The sequence below is a fragment of the Podarcis vaucheri genome (genome assembly GCF_965113315.1).
Source record: "Podarcis vaucheri genome assembly, chromosome: 3".
In the NCBI taxonomy this organism is placed as follows: Eukaryota; Metazoa; Chordata; class Lepidosauria; order Squamata; family Lacertidae; genus Podarcis; species Podarcis vaucheri.
The window spans coordinates 71,504,758-71,526,153 of record NC_138761.1 but is presented as its reverse complement, the minus strand read 5'-3'; the positions used below and the strand labels follow the sequence as shown (position 1 = coordinate 71,526,153).

Sequence of the window (21,396 nt, the reverse complement as noted above, 5' to 3'; positions counted from 1 at the left end):
TGACACTGGTGGAAAACTCATTATCTCATCTCTTTTTTTTTGAAACAAAACAAAACATGGCCCAGTTCACCTTTCTGTAACCAGGTAAGTTCCATACTACCCACATTGACCTCAATTTTGCATTTGGTTTTAAACTTGCGTTAGGATAATACAGATACTATGTAGATATATGTGGGTATCCGTCAGCGTTGAATTGAAATGATGGTTCAACCTACGAAAATGTACTCTTACCTGATTTTGGATAAGTGACTATAAATACATCACTGTCTCTTATTTCAAAATCCTGCAGGGAATCTAAGTACTCCACTGAAGTAAATACTGGCGAGAAATAAAATCCTTTGTATGTGAGAAGGTATTTCTCGTCTGGTTGCATTCCCTGCCTAAGAATAAAGAGAAGAGAATAGTTCCCTCTATTATGCGACAATGGGAAATCACAAAGAAATAGAGGTGTCATTTGTCAAATCCTACTCTTTTTGCAGACCCCATAGCAGAATCCCATGCTTCTCTTCCATCACAGGTGAGCAACATAAAGGTCCATCATTTAATGAACAGAGACTTGACCCATCATTGAGGCAACCAAGCATTCTCCCCCCCCCGCCCTGCTTTAAATGTTTTTTGAAATGGTGCTGCTTTCAACTCAAAGCTAGCTTTGCCCTACACAAAAAGGCTTTTCTCTCTCACCCTGACAGTTATTTCTCAAGTGCATGTGTGCAGCATGCAAAATAGCAGTGCTTGGCCTCACTTTATGCTGCCTTGCATCATAGTTTGATCAGTGTTGCTATTCTGACACTCATTCTAGTACTCAGGGGAGGTGGGAAGGAAGCAAAATCTGCTCCCTGGAAATGGATCCAGGGAAAATGAAAGACAGACTCTGTTGGGAACTCTTGCCATTTCCTCCTGGGTTCTTGATCAGCTTCAAGAAATTGGGGTGACGTATTTTCCGGGCCTCCTGGGACCAAACAATAGATGTGCCTGGGGACCACAGGGTGGCAAAGAGAAAGGTATTCTTCACCGCCCATCTGGCTTCCATTGCCAGCTCTGGCTGAAACTGCTGCTGGAATGTGGTGCCCAAGGACGTTCCATGGAGGGAATGCTGCTCTCAGCTTCATCTATGATATTACAGAGAGTTGGCTACACATACAATGGGCCCTGTTGGGGCAGGTGTTCCCATACTGAGACACCACTGCCAAAATAGCTCTTTCTTCTTCTTTTTTTTGCCTCCTCCCTGCGCCAATTTCTCTCCTCCCACGTAGCGTCTGACAAGGAAGGCACTTGCAAGGGTGGGCTCAGTGCATGGTATAAGGAGGCGGGGAATTGTTATGGGAGAAAGTTCTAGGCTCCATTGGGTGCTGAGGAAACCAAAGTTGTCGCCAGTTGTCGCCAGGTCTTTTATACCTGTTGGGACATTTCAGGTCATAATATAGAATATGATGCACCAAATGGAAATATACCACCTTGTGATATTTGAGATGAATGGGTGTTTTATAAACATTTAAATAAAAATAAAACCCATTGCTTAAAAGTGATAAAGAAATAAAGTGCCATGAAGACAGAAAAATCACTTTAATTCTCTATATAAGTCTTGTGTTTCATCGCTAAGAAATGCAACAATTTTTTAGTGGAAAACATTGTATATACAAAATATATTTTCCAATAAATAAATTAAGGGTTGTATCCCATGCCGAATGAGCAGGGTTCCACTTGCACAATGGGAGTTCAAATTCAGTCCCCTCAAAATAACTATTAATCTCTGGTAGCACAAATGTTGCATTCTGTTTGACACCAGAAAAGAATATGAACTGTGACAAGAGTTTCCATGCATCTGATGAAATACCTTGTTGCCCCTTAGAACTCTTGCAAGAAAGAGTAGATTAGTTGTTTGTCATTCAGTAGTCCTGCTTTTCCCTGGAAAGTTTAATTTACAAGAAAACTTACCTACCTTTTGTTTTTATAGTCAAAAAGTGTGGGAGAGAGGGGGAGAGACCGATCTCTTCTGTAGCTTGGAGTATTTCAGCTTTTGAAGGGTCACGTTCAGAGCTCTGTAGGAGATTGCTTTATAGAATTCTGTTAACTAATAAGAGTTTGGTTAAATCGATGGCTCCTGCTTAGTAAATCATTCCTGGCAAGTTATACAAGAAAAGAACGGTAATACAGGAGCATCGAGGCACATAATCTAAAGAACAACAGGGGAAGAACTTGTTTTTTTGCACAAGGAACAGCCAAGATCAACAGCGGTCTTTGCCCGTTTAAGAAATAAATGCAGTATTACGTCTGGTCCACTAGTAGAAAATGGGCTCAAATGGTAAGAGAGACCTGAGATTCACCAATGGATGTCTATTTGTACACACATGCCTGCACTGACTTACACCCCAATAACACCAACTTAATCCCTTTTTGTTTTAATCCAGAATGAGGCAGCTAGACTGGTGACTGGGAGTAGCCGCCGAGACCATATAACACCGGTCCTGAAAGATCTTAATTGGCTCCCAGTTTGTTTCCGAGCACAATTCAAATTGTTGATGCTGACCTCTAAAGCCCTAAATGGCCTCAGTCCTGTATACTTGAAGGAACGTTTCCACCCCCATCGTTCTGCCCGGACACTGAGGTCCAGCGCTGAGGGCCATCTGGCAGTTCCCTCGCTGCAAGAAGTGAGGTTACAGGGAACCAGACAGAGGGCCTTCTCGGTAGTGGTTCCTGCCCTGTGGAATGACCTCCCAGCAGTTGTCAAAGCAATAAACAACTATTTTTCTTTTAAAAGTCAACTGAAGGTGGCCCTGTTTAGGGAAGTTTTTAATGTCTGATGCTGTATTACTTTTAATATTTGTTTGGAAGCCACCCAGAGTGGCTGGGGAAACCCAGCCAGATGGGCGGGATATAAATAAATTATTATTATTATTATTATTATTATTATTATTATTATTATTATTATTATTATTGTTGTTGTTATTATTATTACTACTACTACTACTACTACTACTACTATAAAACTTACTAAATAATTAGCACTGTTGTTTTAGAAATCTGACCAAGAAAAGTAGCAACCTTTTTCATTTGCACACAGCATATCTGAGATCAAATATGACTCAAGCCAAGAATAAACTTTCAAATCCAATATATTGGCAGCAATAATTCCCACCCTTCAAAGATTTTGAAGGATTTTCAAAGTCCACATCAAGATGGACAGCTCCAAGTCATTATAGTCAGAGTTCCATGAAAGCTATTTCCCAGTAAACAATGCCACATGCAGAAATGGCTCATTTGTTTTTGTTTATCATCTAAAGCTAATGTTTTCAGGAATACCTTTGCATAGAAAATGCACTTGATGGCTTCCTGTGTTCTCCTTGCTAAGCTGTCCAAATTTATCCTGCAAACCGCTTTCAATGTCTTGGGCTTAGGCAGCTCCACAACTTTGTCTACCTCCCATACCTCAGCTTCCCCCCCACAAACTCACAGGGTGTGTTTTTTATACAACACCCCTGAGGTTCTGAAAGCGCCGGGCTCTACTAGGGGCGCCATGGAAGATGGCCGACAATACCATCTCTCCAGCTCACACGAGGTAATTAAGGGGCTGAGATGGGAGTCATCAGCCTCCCAGGTTTCTTCCCAGTGGAAGGGAAGATGCAGTCTCATCCGCAGCTGCCCACAAACCACCCCCGAGTTCGAAAAGAAGGAGGGGGTGGGGGCACTGGATGGAAAGCCCTGAAGTGAGCTCAGGTCTCCTGGACACTGTCTTCATGAGCGCTCCAAGTTCCATTTCTTAAGATAAAAGATTGGATAAGATTTATGGACATGCTTCGAGCGAAGATAGGGTATTTTATCTGCTAATTAAGCCAGCCACTGAGATGCTAAGAGTGATGGATTGGAATAAAGATAACATCAAAGAACAACAGCTAAGCCAGTTTGTTTTCTTACTACGATACTACCTAACAACCCCCCCCCCAGAAGAACCGTCTTTTACTACTTATAGCAAGTGAGATTGGAAAACATAAACTGTGTGGAAATAATAATATTAAGTAAAGCCTTTGTTTTTTGAAATATTTGGAAGAAGATAAAAGACTTTCTTGTGACGCACTACTTAATCGGGATCTGCCATTACGAGACAGACTGCGCTGCAGAGATTAATAGTCTTACTTTGTTATTATATCTGCGTCTCAAGTTCGATGTGGCAAATCTTCCCTGGAAAGACTAATGTCTTGACCTGAAGGAGCATCTCCACCCCCATCATTCTGCCCAGACGCTATGGTCCAGCGCCGAGGGCCTTCTGGTGGTCCCCTCATTGCGAGAAGCAAAACTACAGGGAACCAGGCAGAGGGCCTTCTCGGTAGTGGCGCCCGCCCTGTGGAACGCCCTTCCAGCAGATGTCAAAGCGATAAACAACGACTTGACATTCAGAAGACATCTTAAGGCAGCCCTGTTCAGGGAAGTTTTTATCATGTGATATTTTATTGTATTTTTGGTTTTTATGGAAGCCGCCCAGAGTGGCTGGGGAGGCCCAGCCAGATGGGTGGGGTATAAATAATAAATTATTATTATTATTATTATTATTATTATTATTATTATTATTATTATTATTAATGTTTGCTGCAACCTGTCTGAGAATTTTTTTAAAAGATATTTTATTAGAGGTTTCAGATTATAACAAGAAAAATGAAAAAGATAAAAAGAAAAACATACAAAATAAAAACAGTTAAAAACACATTAATTTTCATAACATATCTTCCATACACTTATTTTCCCAGACCTCCTCATACCTCCCTTTTTTGTATTCCAGTTCAATTTGTTAGTTCAGCAAATCCTTACCATCAGGTTTTTACCCTATTCTAATCTTTCATTACATTACCTTACTCTATTTTCCTCATTGTCCTATAAAAACAACACCTTAACCTAAATCTTATTTTTAATAACTTCTCTTAACCGTTATATTCTTTCCTACTCCCTTAAACTTTTATACCAGAGCCAAGCAGTTTCATTTCATACATCCATCTAGTATTCATCAATTATGTAAGATAATCCTAATAACAAAAAATAAAAAAGAGAAAGAAAATCTTCATCCAACGTCCCTTCCCCCAGGTCCCGGGTTTGTCAGTCCATTTATCCCATTAAACTGGCACATTAACCTGGTGATCTTATATCCGAGGCTCTTAAATCTCTTCCACGTCCCTTCCACTGTTTTTCTTCATATTTTCTTTTCACTCGTGTGATCTCCAATTTAATAATGCTTTTGCCTCCTTCCAACCAAAAGGTCCCTTTTCCACAGCCCAAATTGAGCTCCATGCAGTACTTAAAAGCATGTTGCAAAGTCCCTCCAAACTTTGGAATCCCCATATCTCCAAGCCTCTCACAATCCAGTACCAGACTCGGAAAGTCTATATGTCCCTGCTCAGGGGGGTCAATCCAACCCCCCATTTCCAGTCCAATCCAAACTTCTTCTTTCCGAGTCTGATTTTTTCGAAAGCCAGTTGTCAATTCCAAAGATTCATGATCCTGCAGGGCCGCAACCTCCGTGTGTGGCTCCATTTCTGACTCCCAAGGTTCAGCAGAATCCTCTTCTTTCATCTGTTCTGACAAGGCACAATCTTGGTATAATTCCTGGGAAAACAAAAAAACGGAAGGTTGACTTCCTGTTAGACCTTCCCGTTTCAGTACCGAAATGAAATGCATTTTTGAGTCCAATTCCTTTCTTTTCCCAGTTCCTTAAATTGTGGTTCGATTTTCCCGAGTTTAAGTACTCACTGTGGTTGTTTTTAGAATCCAAATTGTCCAAGAAGAAGGCAGCGCTCTCCGGCAGTGGCTGTGCGGCTTCGCTCCATGGAAATAGCGGTAGACTCTCAGCACCGCGCCACTTCCCCCTCTTCGTTTCGGAGCCCGTTATTGGGTTCCTTAGCGGGTTGGGGGGCGCTAAGGGTGCCCGCCGAGTCCCAAGGTCACAGGCTTCATCCGCCTGTGATTTCTAAAGGGTCCCCGCTTCGCCGTAGCGGGAAAGACCCGTTTCGTGCGGAGCTTGTCCCTCCGTTTCAGAGGGAGTCCGCCATTGCCGGTGGCGCAACCCCGGAAGTCTTCCCTGTCTGAGAAAATTAATGAGCAAACGCCTAGATTCTATTTCATCAAAACTGAGATAAGATGGCATATGCCACCCGAGAAGGACTTTTGGATGGATTCGGCATAAATACTAGCGTGTGAGGACATACTGCAAATAAAAGACTTACCAGCTGCAAAAAAAGGGGGGGAGAGTCATACAAAGTTCACACAGAAGTATAACATTGATCATTTCAGCTCGCCTGTGGAAACAACTCAGAGGCTATGAAAGAAGAAGGATAATAACAAGAAGATTTAAAGAAGGGACTAGTGGACAATCAAAGAAGTAGAAATATGAGATGATTGGACCCTACTGAACTTGAAGCATGGGAACTCCCAACAAAAAAAATATAATTTGGCAAAATATTTGGACTTTATGATATATATTTGTATAATTTGGAATATTTAATGTGATTTGATTGGATTGTTAAAATGGAAAACTTAATAAAAAAATTTTTTTAAAAAAGAGAGATTGTGAAAGTGGGGTTTATATTATGGTTGCAGGGTTTTTTATTTCAAATGATGGCAAATCTCAGCTGTGTTTCCTGATAAATGATACTGACTTCATATGTTGGAGTGATAGATGTTTCAAAGCCCATAAAAACATTCCTGGATGATAGATGTTGGTTTCCTGGGGTCTTTTATCTATCAGCTTTAGTTGCCAGGCAGACTGTAATAATACTACAGAGGAGGCATGGGGAGTAATCTGATTAATGCTTTAATGCAAGTCCACCTAATTTCAACTTCCTGAAACGGTATGTGAACAGAAACACAGCTGCAGTTCTTCCATAAAAATTCACACATCTTCAGATTACACGGTACACCTTTCCAACCAAATTATGTGTGTATTTTAGGGGAAAGTGTTTATGATATTATGCCGATAATAGAATGTATATTTTACTGAAAATAACATGCACAATTTAATATATTAACAAAAATATTGTGTGTGTATATTAATCTTTGTATTAAGCATTATTTGAATATCAACAGAAATGTACACTAAAATGCAGACAATTTTTCATGATTTTTTTCTCTTCTTCTGCACAAACTGGTACAGAAATATGGTGAACCAAAAAGAACACTGGAAATGTGAGAAACTAAGAGGAAACCCAAATGGATAAGATTCACTCATCCACACCCTTAAAAACTAGAAGAGGCAGAGGCAGTTTTTATATTTGAAAGCGGAGCTGGATCCTCCCACGCCTACTGCAAGGAATTTACTTCTTGCATGATCACGAATGATCACGAGTTCATATTGATTTTGTAGGACCATTATAAGGAAATTACTTCTTGCCTGTTTTTCTTCCACTCAAAATGCCTTCAAATAATCACAAACATCTGTTCCAACAATCACAGCTCTCAACCAATTATTTGCAACACATGGATTGACAGATACTACAAGATATGTACATCCTATTCTAGAGAAGGACCTGAGCAAGCAACTCCATGCAGAATGCTGTTTGCTTGGTTCCAACACAGCTTTAGATGGACTGCAGCAAATCTCTCGAAATTTGGACAATTGGTACACACATGCAAGACAGAGAAAAAGTTTGTATAAATATTCTCAAGCTGGAATCAGCATTGATGTTCCAGCAGAACCTGTAGAGGAGCCTTTCATCTGCTTCTGAAAAACACTCTGAAAACCTTTAATTTTTTTGCAATGGCCATCATCTTTTCCCAGTCTCCAAGAGTGCCTGGCACTGTGGTGGTCAAATAGATAGTTGTAATGCCAGTTTGTCACAAAATGCCATCCTTAGTTGCTACAGCAGAATCCGGCACCTTTATTGGGAGGTTCCAAGATCAACATGCACATTCTTTTAGTGTAATGTCTCTCAAATTTAGATTGCCACATACCCTTTTTGAGAGAAAGAGCATTTGAAACCCAGGGAATCTTGCACTGCTCAAAATTGGGGTGGCATGCAAAAAGATGGCATAAGAAGTCTTTCTTGACATAGTTTGTGGGGGTAGGATGCAGAGGGATACTTCACTGCTTTGCTGTCAACTCCAGCCCAGTCTCTCAGAGATGGGCAGTGGGGTCAGGCTGGGACTAGTGATGTGCCCCTCTGAGCTCCTGAGACCTTGCCCAGGGCTTGATGTGTTTGATCGCTGCTCTCAGGTCTAGGTTGGACCCTGGACTAAATTTTCCTAGACCTTCAGGACGTGGCAAAGTGCAGCCTTTCCCCTTGATATGGCCAATGCCTGGGCCCTGTTCCAAGAATACCTGGGCCCTAAGCTCTCTAAGGAGACAAGCAAGCAAACAGGCACCCTTCAAGTGGGTTGGGTCTGCAAGGATTTTTCATGTGCTAGCATCTGTGTGTCCTTGGGGATGGAGGCAGCATTGGCAATGGCTCAGCATCCAATTTACACTAGTCCTCTCTCCTGAAGGAGAAGGCTTCTTGCTGACTGGAAGTGGCACCAAGGCGGTATCTGGCTTGGAATGTCCAATGTTACAGGGGCAGAACATTTTTCTGCCAACCCGCTTGGTGCCTCTCTATTCTCTAGACTACTGGCCTTCTCCCTGGGCTCAGACACTTCTTGGGGTCCTCATTTCACCACTTGCATCCGGCTAAGACCTTCCCAAGGTTTATTCAGCCCCACCTTCCTGAGCTCCTCCCATTGATTTTCAGGATCCAACCAGTCCCTCTGTGATGTCTCCATGGAACTCATGACATCATTTCTTAAGATTTAAAAGTAGCAGTGGGAACTTCTGATCCAGGTTCTCTGGCATCCAAAATTTGCTTTAACCCTTTCTCTCTGTTACATGATCCCGATGGAAATTCCTCCTTTTCAGTCTGACCCATGAAGGAGATTGCTATGAGCATCAAACATACACTGTCCATTTCCCCCACTTCTCCCCACATATTCCCCACGCACCCTCCAAATTGACTCTGAGGGGGTCAGGAGAACCCCAAGAACAGTGCAGAAGGAATGAAGGTGTGGAGGCGTTGTGCCAACCAGCAGGCTGGAATGTTTGTCCTGATGGAATGATTGGAAGAGCGTGAAGTTGAATTCCACAAACAACAAATAAATAGATGACATGAGTGAGTAGGATGATTTACATTGCCGTCTGGGCAGAAGCAGATCTAGTTGCTCTGGCACCCGGGCGCGGGGTGAGCATATCAGGGGGGCGCTGCCCACGGCAAGCGGTGAGCATCTTTTGGGGGTGCGGTGCAGCAATGTGACCCCCCCTCAGGCATGGGGTGGCCCACAGCCCACTTCCTCCGCCAGTGTATCTGGGACACCAATAGTTGGTTAGTTTGCTTATTTTAAGAACATTTTTTTATTAAATTTCAATTATAATAATCCAGTGGTAGCCTCACTGCCAAATTAAAACACAATTACTAATCCCAATAGATATCCTGGGATTCCTTAACGTTTGCACATGGGGTCAGAAATTAGGACATGTTGCAATGTAGAAAGAGAAGAAGCGGACAGTACAAATGTAATTTTATTGTGGTGTTTTAAAAACATTAATGCACATATTTGAACATTAGGAAGCTATTAAGCCACATGAGAATATTCTGCTGAATCTTATAAATAGGGCTGGATTAAATGCATACAGTGCACTTTATTTCATCCTTCCAGACTGAAGGCAGACTCATGATTCCTCATGGATGTCCCAGCAGAACTTGATGGGCAGCTTTTCCATTCTCTCCTTAAAAAAGCTGTCAAACCTTTCACTTTGTGTGACTGTCATCATGTTCTTCCAGTCTCCAACAGTGCCTGGCCCAGGAAGCAGACAGAAAGAAAGTGCATTGTGGCGGTCAAATAAATATCCATAACTCCAGATATATTTCATCCCTAGATGCAATTGTCAGGTGAAAATGTCAGGGATTCTGCAAGCAGCACCAAGTCAGTGTGATCTACCATTAACTTAGCTTTGTGAGGAAAACCTCCTATTTAAACAAGGAAAAAACAACAGGGAAAGTACATAATAGAACAACTCTAAAATTAAGAAATAACAGAAACTGAGAGTTTCATGAAGACTGGAAAAATGAAATCACCATTACTTGGTACTTATCACATATCAGGTGAATCTGTAGGGGATTCTACAAGCAGCACCAAATCAATTTTTTCTACCATTAACTTACCTTTGCGAAGAAAATGTCCTTTGCTGCGGTCCATGCGATCTGGTCGAGTGAACTCATAGTTTGCCCTCGGATCTGCTTTCATTTTATTAAATGTAGCCTGATTCACAACAGCATCCACCTCCTTTTCCGTCAGTCTCTTTCCCAGGAAGTTGCATAATTTCAATACACAGCTTCTCAGATCCTGAAATGGAACGTGGTTTTAATGTCAGGCCATCCACAATAGAGAAACCTGACAGCCTAGAGACTAAAACTCATGGAATAGGCAGGATTACAAGCATTGTTGGCCAAAAGGGATTAAAGAAGGATAGAACTTTTTTTATGTATGCAACCACAGCAGCAAGAATACTGATTGCAAAACACTGGAAGACACAAGATTTGCCCACACTGGAAGAGTGGCAAACGCAATTGATGGACTATATGGAACAGGCTGAAATGACTGGCAGAATCCGAGATTTGGGAGAAGAAACAATGGAAGAGGACTGGAAAAAATTTAAGGACTATTTAAAAAAATATTATAAGCTATATGAATGTTAGGAATTTGCATGATTTGGAAAATCTAGCTTCAGCAATAAGATTCGGTGATATGGGAAATTAAGCTAAAATTATGAAAGGGCTAAAGTTTAAAGTAATATTATATCTATTTTAAGGTAAAAGTTAATTGACAATAAGTATCTTAAACCCAAAATATAATATTTGAAAGTATAAAGGAATGCAGGAAACAAGGTAACAATTTGCTGATATTTTTATTGTTAAAAATGCAGGGTGAGGGAGATGTGGGGAAGTCCGGTTGGTTATGAAAAAATGTCTTGGAAAGATGGATTTCTTTTCTTCTTTTTTCTTTTTTCTGTTATTTCTTTCATATATCTGACTATTTATCTGTACCTGAAAAAAGCAATAAAAATATTTTTTTTTAAAAAAAAAATAGAGACTAAAACTCATGGAATAGGCAGGATTACAAGCAGGGGAAACAAGCAGCCTGCATCTTTCTTTGCCTAGTTTGGAATAATTGCCATTGCATCATATTGCACTTTCATTGTTATGGTACTTTTATTCCATGAGCCATGCAGAATGCACTATATTATGGGGCAGCTCTGAGTCCACAAGTAAATAAATAAATGTCCCTGTTGAAGACACAAGGGAGGTTCTGTGACATCTCTCCTCAGCATCAGAGGGCCTGTGAAATGATATTACTTGCTTGGGATCATGACACTTTATTTATAGCCCCATAATCCCTCAGGGGAAATGGTTACAGTACATTTTTGCAGTCTAGGATCTGAAAGCTGCACCCAAATCCATGGCCTGCTTGGCACTGAAAAATCTTTTGGAAAGGAAGCGAGACCAGCTGGGAAAGCAGGAGCTGAGGGCACTTGAATAATCAAATTGCTTCCTTCCTCCATTTTGTAAAGGAGTCTTTTGATGGATGTTTAATCTCAGACTGGATAGCATTTTGATAACTTACCTTCTTCATTTCCTCATAGGTAAGAAACAAAATATTGAAGTCATCCTTGTGAGAGTACCAGCCTTCCACATGGTCCAGCCATAAACTTGCAAGTACTGATGTGAGAGATGTTGATTTGGCGTAAGATGTAGATCAGATTTTTTAAAAAAAAAAACATTCAGAGAGAAGCAGTACGAACATATAAAGTCCATTAAAACAAGTTTAAGGGATCATTTTAAGAACCAGCAGTGGTACAAACCATTAAACAGAAGCTGAATTAATACCATCCACCTTCATCAAACACTTTCTCAGAGAAGGAATTTGCAGAAGAGTTCTGCATTTTAAGGCTCCCTGCAGTGCTTCCCATCCTAGTGTGATGGGAGATTGATGGGTGGGCTGAGATCAGTCTAGCCTTCCTCCAGCTCACTTCCTTCTCAATCTGGCAGTTTCCTTATGTTGTGTGACTTTAGTGGTTTGGAGTTACTCGTGCGTAAACTGTCCCCTTTTTGGAGCTTGGCTGCCTGGGTTAAACCGTCCTGACTGCACAGCCCATCTCAGCATGTCTGCCTCAGTCGCTAGCAGAATCTGTCTGTGGGCGTTTCTTAAACCTTTGCCAGCATAAAAGTTGTTTGACTCCCAATCGTCTCCGCCTCTCATTGCGCGGGAGTCTCCTGCGCAAGGAGGGCGTGGGTAGTGGAGGACCAGGGCTCTCCTCACTGACTTCCAAGGAAGAATCCCGGAGCCCTTGCACCTCTTCTCCCACTTGCTCTCCTGGATCTTTGGTGTTACGCTGATTTCCTTTCCCCTCCATCAAGCTGCGTCTCCCCCTAGTGCTGGTACCTTCCCCTGCAGAATCGGAGAGCCTCTGCTTCTCCTGTTGCTCTGATGTCAGTTTCCTGACAGTGGCATTTAATACTTGCAACATTTAGAGACACTGTCTGGGTTTCTGACTTAACTTGACACAAATCTCTACACTTGATTAAGGATTAGGTGCTCCACCTTGTAATGATTTGTAGCTGCTGCATCCTGATGCAGACAGCATACAAATCCACCTGATTTCCTTTGGGAGTTGGCCAGATCTATACCCTTCCTTCTGCATCAATGGACACAAGTCATCAGTGGCATAAAATGGTGTAGTTGGAGTCTCAGTTGGAGACGCTTTGTGATGCATGGATGTGGAATTTCCTCAGAGTAACCTGTGGCATCAGACATGGCATTCTGAAAAGGTTCCTTAACACAGAGAGAAATTCTTTAATCTGTTGTCAAAGGATAAAGATGAAGGGACAAGAGTGATTCATTTTAGAGTAGCAATTCGTCCTTACCCTTCCCAGCCAAAAACCTCTCCATGAAAATTCCAAAATCTTCTACCTCTTCAAATTTGACTATAGTTTTGGAAAAATGGTAAAAGGAAACCAAGACATCCTTTGGGTTTCTGGCCACATAAACCACCTGCAGGAATAACAACAAATTCTTTAGATTCCTAAAATAATAAATGGATGGATCTCAGATATCTCTTGTTGTGGATTCTTGGTGCTTCCAAGTTGCTTTACAGCCCTGGCAGCATCACCCTCTTTTGCAACATGAATGTCACATACACAGTGCAATCCTATGGTGTCGAATGAGCTTATTCTTATTAATTGTATTGGATGGCACCTGTCAGAGCTGCTTCAAGATCCTAGCTCACAGAGGATCACGCTAGCCAGCGGTTACTTAGTAAAAGTCTTTATTGAATTACAGTTTCCATTCTCAAGCTGCTGCGTGCAACTCTACGTCTTATGGGTTAGACCGGCGAAGCTCCGTCTGAGTCTCCGCCCCCTGTACACCAGCTAAGTACCCTAGCCTTACTCCACCTTTTCCGCCTGACCGTTCTTCTCTGGGTCCCTCTGCCCCCCCGTGGTCTCTTCCTTTCTGGACGCTTCTGACGCTGACCCCCCGGACCCTTCTGTCTCCTTGCGTCGGGCTTTAGGACCTGGCTCCCTTTCCGGGCTGCTTACTGCTCCACCTTCCTGTGTATTTGAACTTGGCGCGCGCGCACAACCTTCCACTTGCCACCTGACCGTTTCCTCGCTCCCCGATGGAGGTGTGGCCACTCCTGACTCATGCCCTCCCTCCTGCTGCGAACTGCCAGAGCTCGGTACCTGGTGCCCTTCCTCTCCACTACGTTCTGTTGGTGATGCTGGCCCTGATTTCCAACTGCTGCTCTCTGAGCCCCCTCTGGACCCTTCTTCCTCGGGTGTCCCCCTAAGCTCCCCCCTTGCTCTGGCCACTGGCGCTCCTTCCTGTGAATCTTCTGATTCACTGGAAAGACTCGGAGATCTCGGGTCGTCGTCATCACTCATCTTTTCTTCTGCCTCCTCCCCCTCGCTCTCTGTTTCCTCCCTTGCCCTCGCCTCTGCTCCTGAACCCCTGACAGCACCCTTGTAACGAATGCCATTTTTTTCTTTTTTTCTTTTTTTTATTTTTTTTTTATAATCATATTTATTAAAATTTCTAATAATAACAGAATAGAAAAGATAAAGAAGAAAAAGAAAAAGAGAGACTAGTTTAGACCCTTCTTTTCATAGCCTTCTTTCTGGGACTTCCTCCTTCCCCTCCCGACTGTATTCCCCTTTCCCTAAGTTGGTTCCACAAGTTCTCATCCCCAAATTTAAGCCTAATATATTTTACTCATAAACCAATTTAAATTTACACAAATTTACACAATCTTAACATCACTCCTCGTCTTATAATAAAACAAAATTTTCCCCCCAAGATCAGCTCTCATTCCTTCCACGAGTTCCCCCTTTCTAAAAAAAGAAAAAACGAAAACATATAGGATCAAAGTTATAAAGGATATAAGATAAAATATATAGAAAAGTTCAAAAAAATTGGTTACAAAGCCTTTGGATTCTAGGATTCCCCCTCCCTTCCCCGGTTTTGATTCCCCATGTCCATTTGTCTATATGTTGTAACGAATGCCATTTTTTTCTTTTTTTAAAATACTTTTATTTTGCTTTAAACAAATACATATAAATATAGACAACCAAAATTACAAAAGAAAATTACTTAATAATGATAATAATGAAAAAAGCTAAAAAACTACAAAAAATATCAAAGTACATGGCATAAAACATAAGAAGAAGGAAGAAAGAAGATGAGAAAAAAAGGAAAAGGGAAAGGGAAGAAGAAGAAGAAGAAGGAGGAGGAGGAGGAGGAGGAGGAGGAGGAGGAGGGGAGGAGGAGGAGGAGCCGAACACAGGAAGGCTCATCTACTCTATGATTCCATCAAGGTCACAACAGATCATTATTTTTATCAATTCTCTCTATCTGCATTCCAAGGAATCCCTCATCTTGGTATCAGGGAACATTTCTCTATGAGGTATCATTCTAAACATAACCAGGTCTTTCTTGTTGAACCCTTATCCCCTAGATAATTATTTATACATTCCCATTCTTCTTTCATCATCTTTTTAGGTTTATCTCATAGAGCTTCTGTCAGCTTTGTGAGCTCCAAGTACTCGCACAATGAATGCCATGTTTTGAATGGGCTGCAAGATGGCTGAAGACCACCACATAATATGGATGCTGTTGATTAACTATTAATAAATTGTGCTGATCAAAGAGCGAATGGAATGTGCATGTTCTGGCAAAAGTACTGTACCTGCAAGGAAACATAAAGACTGGCTGTGCAATGCTAGTTACAAACACTGAGTATCGTCTTGTGCCAAAAGTTACAGAAGACCAGGCGCAAACCATGAGAGTTGTTGTCAGGGGTTCAGGAGCAGAGGCAAGGGCAAGGGAGGAAACAGAGAGCGAGGGGGAGGAGGCAGAAGAAAGGATGAGTGATGACGACGACCCGAGATCTCCGAGTCTTTCCAGTGAATCAGAAGATTCACAGAAAGGAGCACCAGTGGCCAGGGCAAGGGGGGAGCCTAGGGGGACACCCCAGGAGGAAAGGGCCAGAGGGGGCTCAGAGGGGAGCAGTTGGAAATCGGGACCAGCGTCACCAACAGAGAGCAGGGGAGAGGAAGGGAGTCAGGTATCAAGCGCTGGCAGCTCACAACAGGAGGGAGGGCACGAGTCAGGAGTGGCCACACCTCCATCGGGGAGCGAAGAAACGGTCAGACGGAAACTGGAAGGTTGGGCGCGCGCGCCAAGTTCAAATACACAGGAAGGTGGCGCAGTAAGCAGCCCGGAAAGGGAGCCAGGTCCTAAAGCCCGGCGCAAGGAGACAGAAGGGTCCGGGGGGTCAGCGTCAGAAGAGTCCCGGAAGGAAGAGACCACGGGGGGCAGAGGGACCCAGAGAAGAACGGTCAGGCGGAAAAGGTGGAGTAAGGCTAGGATATTAAGTTGGTGTACAGGAGGCGGGGACCCAGACAGAGCTTCGCCGGTCTAACCCATAAGACGTAGAGCTGCGCGCAGCAGCTGGAGAATGGAAACTGTAACTCAATAAAGACTTTTACAAAGTGATTGCTGGCTAGCGTGATCCTCTGTGAGCTAGGATCTGGAAGCAGCTCTGACAGTTGTGATATGCCAAGAACATGCTAATGGTGGAGGACTGCCAAGAACATGTCAAAGGCAACGAGAAATGCCAATATTCAGATGTGCATCAAAAAGGACTATATAAGATCGGGCTTTTCAGGAGGGTTGGTGTGTCGGATGCAGCCAGGATCCCGCTGTCTGCCCACCCAATCCAGAAGAAGAGTGGTGAGTGTATGTGTGATTGTGTGAGTGACTGAGTGCATGTTCCCTTATCTTGTTATGTGTTCTGCTTGTTACTCAACAAAGCAATGTTATGTAGAAATTCCAATATATTGGTTGTCTGACTGTTTACTTGTGTTCTGCCTGAAGTGCACTGAATCTCAGATAAAAGAACCTGTTTTATTCTTAACACCCTCCAGGACTTTTACTATGGTGGATCATAAACTCTGTGCTGTTTAGGAGTCATGGGAATTATTTCAAGCTCAGGATGCACAGAGCATTATTCCTTCATATGGACAAAGGAATTGCAGCTGGATGAACTTCCCTCAAAATCAGAGAAATTTTAATGGAAACTGAGATGTTCATTCAAATAAGGCAAGACAAACATTGAATATGATCAAATAATAAATGTACTGTTTCCTACTTTTGCTCTTCTGTTCCTTAATCCTTTGGGTACTAAATAGTAGGGTAGATGGGAAGTAAAGAGACGAGGTGATGGACGACTGACATAATCCACATTGCGGACATTGTACTCCAGCCACGGAGCCCTGTCTAGTAAGTCGACTTTTTCGGTTCCATCTCGATGACCTTCATGATAAATCAAGCTCAAAATATTTTGCGTCCATATTGTGCCTATAAACGAGAATAAGTTTACTTAATTTCATTTATTTGGGCTGCGGGTGGCACTGCGGTCTAAACCACAGAGCCAAGGGCTTGCCAATCAGAAGGTCATGGTTCGAATCCCCACGACGGGTCCCTGCTCCTGCCCACCTAGCAGTTCAAAAGGACATTAAAGTGCAAGTAGATAAATAGGTACTGCTCCGACAGGAAGGTAACTGGCATTTCTTTGAGTGCTCTGGTTTGCCAGAAGCGGCTTCGTCTTGCTGGACACATCACCCGGAAGCTGTCTGCGGACAAACACCGGCTCCCTCGGCCTATAGAGCGAGATGAGCACAAAGCCCCAGAGTCATCCGCGACTGGACCTAACGGTTGGGGGTACCTTTACCCTTTACTTTAATTTCATTCATTGTCATGAATGTACTTAGTGCTTTAAAGAGAATAACTGAAAACAACATGTCTCTGCATCATGGAGCTTACTGTCTGAATTGCAACACTGAAAAGAAATGAGAGAGAGGAAGGGAATCAATACAGCAAGCAGAGGCTGATTTAGGGACCTGGCTGCACAGGTTGCCAACACTATGATGTCAAATAGAAGGTGAGAGGTGGGGGGCACCAAATTTTGGTGTCACACAGACCACCACTGAAATAGGGGCAGCAAACGGTGAATGAGGAACATTGACCAAGGCTTCCTTTCCATTGTGGATGAGAAATGTGAAGTTCACCTAAAGGTTTCACAGAATTTGAGGATTTGGGAAGACAGAACAATATTTGCTAATAAGTTCCTTTATTGTTCAGAAAGCTACCAAAAACTCTATTCCGGATTCTTCACAGCACATTATACAAATGATAGACAAAGTCCAGGGAATAAAAAAAGGTAGTCTGATTCTCCAAAGTACTTTGATTCAGCACATTCAAACTATGATTTTTTTATCAATTTATTCCAGAAAAAGGAATGTTGACAAATGGCCAGTGAGACAAACATAATAGGCAAAAGGCAGTTGCAGAATCCTTTCTTCATGTCACACAAGTCCTAAATGCCTGTACAGTGCAGAAATCCCCCCCTCTCCTCTCCCACTCCCAGTTATTGTGTCTTCCCCACCCCCACCAACCCTCCAAGGCAGATTTGGGGAACACTGGGGACACAAGGGGAGAGAAGAGTGAAGGAAGTTCTGGTGTGGGAGTGGAAGCTATTGAATGGAGGGCACAACTGCATTGGATACGGACCCCCGTTATTATTGGCAAATCTGTGGCAGATAAATGCTGAAATAAAAAGTCACAGGATGAAAGTTCTTATGAATAGAATTTTACAATCACCATTTTGCCACTACATACAAAATCCTGAAAGTCAGTGAATACAATAAACCCTTAGCAAGCACATTTGAATGTTTTTGATGTGTATTTATGTTGTTTTCCAAACCTCATATAGGTTGACACTGGTGGAAAACTCACTATCTCATCTCTCTTTTTTTGAAACAAAACAAAAAATGGCCCAGTTCACCTTTCTGTAACCAGTTAAGTTCCAATTTTGCATTTAGTTTTAAACTTGCGTTAGGATAATACAGATACTATGTAGATATATGTGGGTATCCGTCAGGGTTGAATTGAAATGATGGTTCAACCTACGAAAATGTACTCTTACCTGATTTTGGATAAGTGACTATAAATACATCACTGTCTCTTATTTCAAAATCCTGCAGGGAATCTAAGTACTCCGCTGAAGCCAAATCTGGGTAGAAACAAAATCCTTTGTATGTGAAAAGGTATTTCTTGTCTGGTTGCATTGCCTGCCTAAGAATAAATAGAAGGGAATAGTTATCTCTATTATGCGACAATGGGAAATCACAAAGAAATAGAGGTGTCATTTTGTCAAATCCTACTCCTCTAGCAGACCCCATAGCAGAATCCCATGCTTCTCTTCCATCACAGGTGAGCAACATAAAGGTCCATCATTTAAAGAACAGAGACTTGACCCATCATTGAGGCAACAAAGCATTCTTCCCCCCCGCCCTGCTTTAAATGTTTTTTTAAAAATGGTGCTGCTTTCAACTCAAAGCTGGCTTTGCCCCACACAATAAGGCTTTTCTCTCACACCCTGACATAGTTATTTCTCAAGTGCATGTGTGCAGCATGCAAAATAGCAGCCCTTGGCCTCACTTTATGCTGCCTGGCATCATGGTTTGATCAGTGCTGCTATCCTGACACTCATTCTTGTACTCAGGGGAGGTGGGAAGGAAGCAAAAAGTGCTCCCTGGAAATGGATCCAGGGGAAATGAAAGGCAGACCCTGTTGGGAACTCTTGCCATTTCCTCCTGGGTTCTTGATCAGCTTCAAGAAATTGGGGTGACGTATATTCCGGGCTTCCTGGGACCAAACCATAGATGTGCTTGGGGACCACAGGGTGGCAAAGAGAAAGGTATTCTTCACTGCCCATCTGGCTTCCATTGCCAGCTCTGGCTGAAACTGCTGCTGGAATGTGGTGCCCAGGGACGTTCCATGGAGGGAATGCTGCTCTCAGCTTCATCTATGATAATACAGAGAGTTGGCTACACATACAATGGGCTCTATTGGGGCAGGTGTTCCCATAGTGAGACACCACTGCCAAAATAGCTCTTTCTTCTTCTTCTTCTTTTTTTTTGCCTCCTCCTTGCGCCAATTTCTCTCCTCCCACGTAGCGTCTGACAAGGAAGGCACTTGCAAGGGTGGGCTCAGTGCTTTGTATAAGGAGGCGGGGAATTGTTATGGGAGAAAGTTCAAGGCTCCATTGGGTGCTGAGGAAACCAAAGTTGCCGCCAGTTGTCGCCAGGTCTTTTATACCTGTTGGGACATTTCAGGCCATAATATATAATATGATGCACCAAATGGAAATATACCACCTTGTGATATTTGAGATGAATGGGTGTTTTATAAACATTTAAATAAAAATAAAATCCATTGCTTAAAAGGGATAAAGAAATAAAGTGCCATGAAGCCTGAAAATCACTTTAATTTTCTATATAAGTCTTGTTTTTCATTGCTAAGAAATGCAACAATTTTTTAGTGGAAAACATTGTATGTACAAAATATATTTTCCAATATATAAATTAAGGGTTGTATCCCATGCCGAATGAGCAGGGTTCCACTTGCACAATGGGAGTTCAAATTCAGTCCCCTCAAAATAACTATTAATCTCTGGTAGCACAAATGTTGCATTCTGTTTGACACCAGAAAAGAATATGAATTGTGACAAGAGTTTCCATGCATCTGATGAAATACCTTGTTGCCCCTCAGAACTCTTGCAAGAAAGAGTAGATTAGTTGTTTGTCATTCAGTAGTCCTGCTTTTCCCTGGAAAGTTTAATTTACAAGAAAACGTACCTACCTTTTGTTTTTACAGTCAAAAAGTGTGGGAGAGAGGGGGAGAGACCGATCTCTTCTGTAGCTTAGAGTATTTCAGCTTTTCAAGGCTCACGTTCAGAGCTCTCAAGGAAACTGCTTTATAGAATTCTGTTAACTAATAAGAGTTTGGTTAAATCGATGGCTCCTGCTTAGTAAATCATTCCTGGCAAGTTACACAAGAAAAGAACGGTAACACAGGAGCATCGAGGCACATAATCTAAAGAACAACAGGAGAAGAACTTGTTTTTTTGCACAAGGAACAGCCAAGCTCAACAGTGGTCTTTCCCGTTTAAGAAATAAATGCAGTATTACGTCTGCTCCACTAGTAGAAAATGGGCTCAAATGGTAAGAGAGACCTGAGATTCACCAATGGATGTCTATTTGTACACACATGCCTGCACTGACTTACACCCCAATAACACCAACTTAATCCCTTTTTGTTTTAATCCAGAATGAGGCAGCTAGACTGGTGACTGGGAGTAGCCGCCGAGACCATATAACACCGGTCCTGAAATATCTTAATTGGCTCCCAGTATGTTTCCGAGCACAATTCAAATTGTTGATGCTGACCTTTACAGCCCTAAACGGCCTCAGTCCTGTATACTTGAAGGAGCGTTTCCACCCCCATCATTCTGCCTGGACACTGAGGTCCAGCGCTGAGGGTCATCTGGCAGTTCCCTTGCTGCAAGACAGAGGGCCTTCTCGGTAGTGGTTCCTGCCCTGTGGAATGCCCTCCCAGCAGTTGTCAAAGCAAATAACAACTATTTTACTTTTAAAAGTCAACTGAAGGTGGCCCTGTTTTGGGACGTTTTTAATGTCTGGTGCTGGATTACTTTTAATATTTGTTTGGAAGCCACCCAGAGTGGCTGGGGAAACCCAGCCAGATGGGCGGGATATAAATAAATTATTATTATTATTATTATTATTATTATTATTATTATTATTACTATTACTACTACTACTACTACTACTATTACTATAAAACTTACTAAATAATTAGCACTGGTTGTTTTAGAAATCTGTCCAAGAAAGTAGCAACCTTTTTCATTTGCACACAGCATATCTGAGATCAAATATGACTCAAGCCCAAGAATAAACTTTCAAATCCAATATATTG

At 42.3% G+C, this 21,396-nt stretch overlaps 2 protein-coding genes across 3 annotated transcripts in view; both read right to left on the bottom strand.

The window, feature by feature from the left end:
* Positions 1–2,040, bottom strand: part of LOC309529051 (amine sulfotransferase-like) — a 70,925-nt gene extending 68,885 nt beyond the window's left edge. Inside the window, exons 1-2 of the mRNA XM_082216748.1 lie at positions 1,940–2,040; positions 232–380 (exon numbers count right to left, since the gene is read on the bottom strand). Coding sequence (XP_082072874.1) covers positions 232–373 — 142 coding nt within the window. The 5' untranslated portion in view covers positions 374–380; positions 1,940–2,040. The remainder of the gene's footprint in view (positions 1–231; positions 381–1,939) is intronic.
* Positions 2,041–9,505: 7,465 nt separating this feature from the next.
* LOC309529052 (amine sulfotransferase-like) lies at positions 9,506–20,391 on the bottom strand. Of its 2 annotated transcripts, none has more exons than XM_082216750.1 (7): positions 20,263–20,391; positions 18,545–18,693; positions 16,709–16,917; positions 12,927–13,053; positions 11,626–11,720; positions 10,167–10,347; positions 9,506–9,798 (listed from the first exon to the last, which is right to left on the bottom strand). In XM_082216750.1, exons 2-7 carry the CDS (start codon positions 18,684–18,686, stop codon positions 9,674–9,676), a joined length of 879 nt encoding a protein of 292 aa, XP_082072876.1. In that variant the 5' UTR covers positions 18,687–18,693; positions 20,263–20,391; the 3' UTR covers positions 9,506–9,673. The 2 variants fall into 2 exon arrangements, with proteins under 2 accessions (XP_082072876.1, XP_082072875.1); XM_082216749.1 differs by lacking the exon at positions 20,263–20,391 and adding an exon at positions 18,783–18,887.
* Between the last annotated feature and the right edge of the window lie 1,005 nt (positions 20,392–21,396).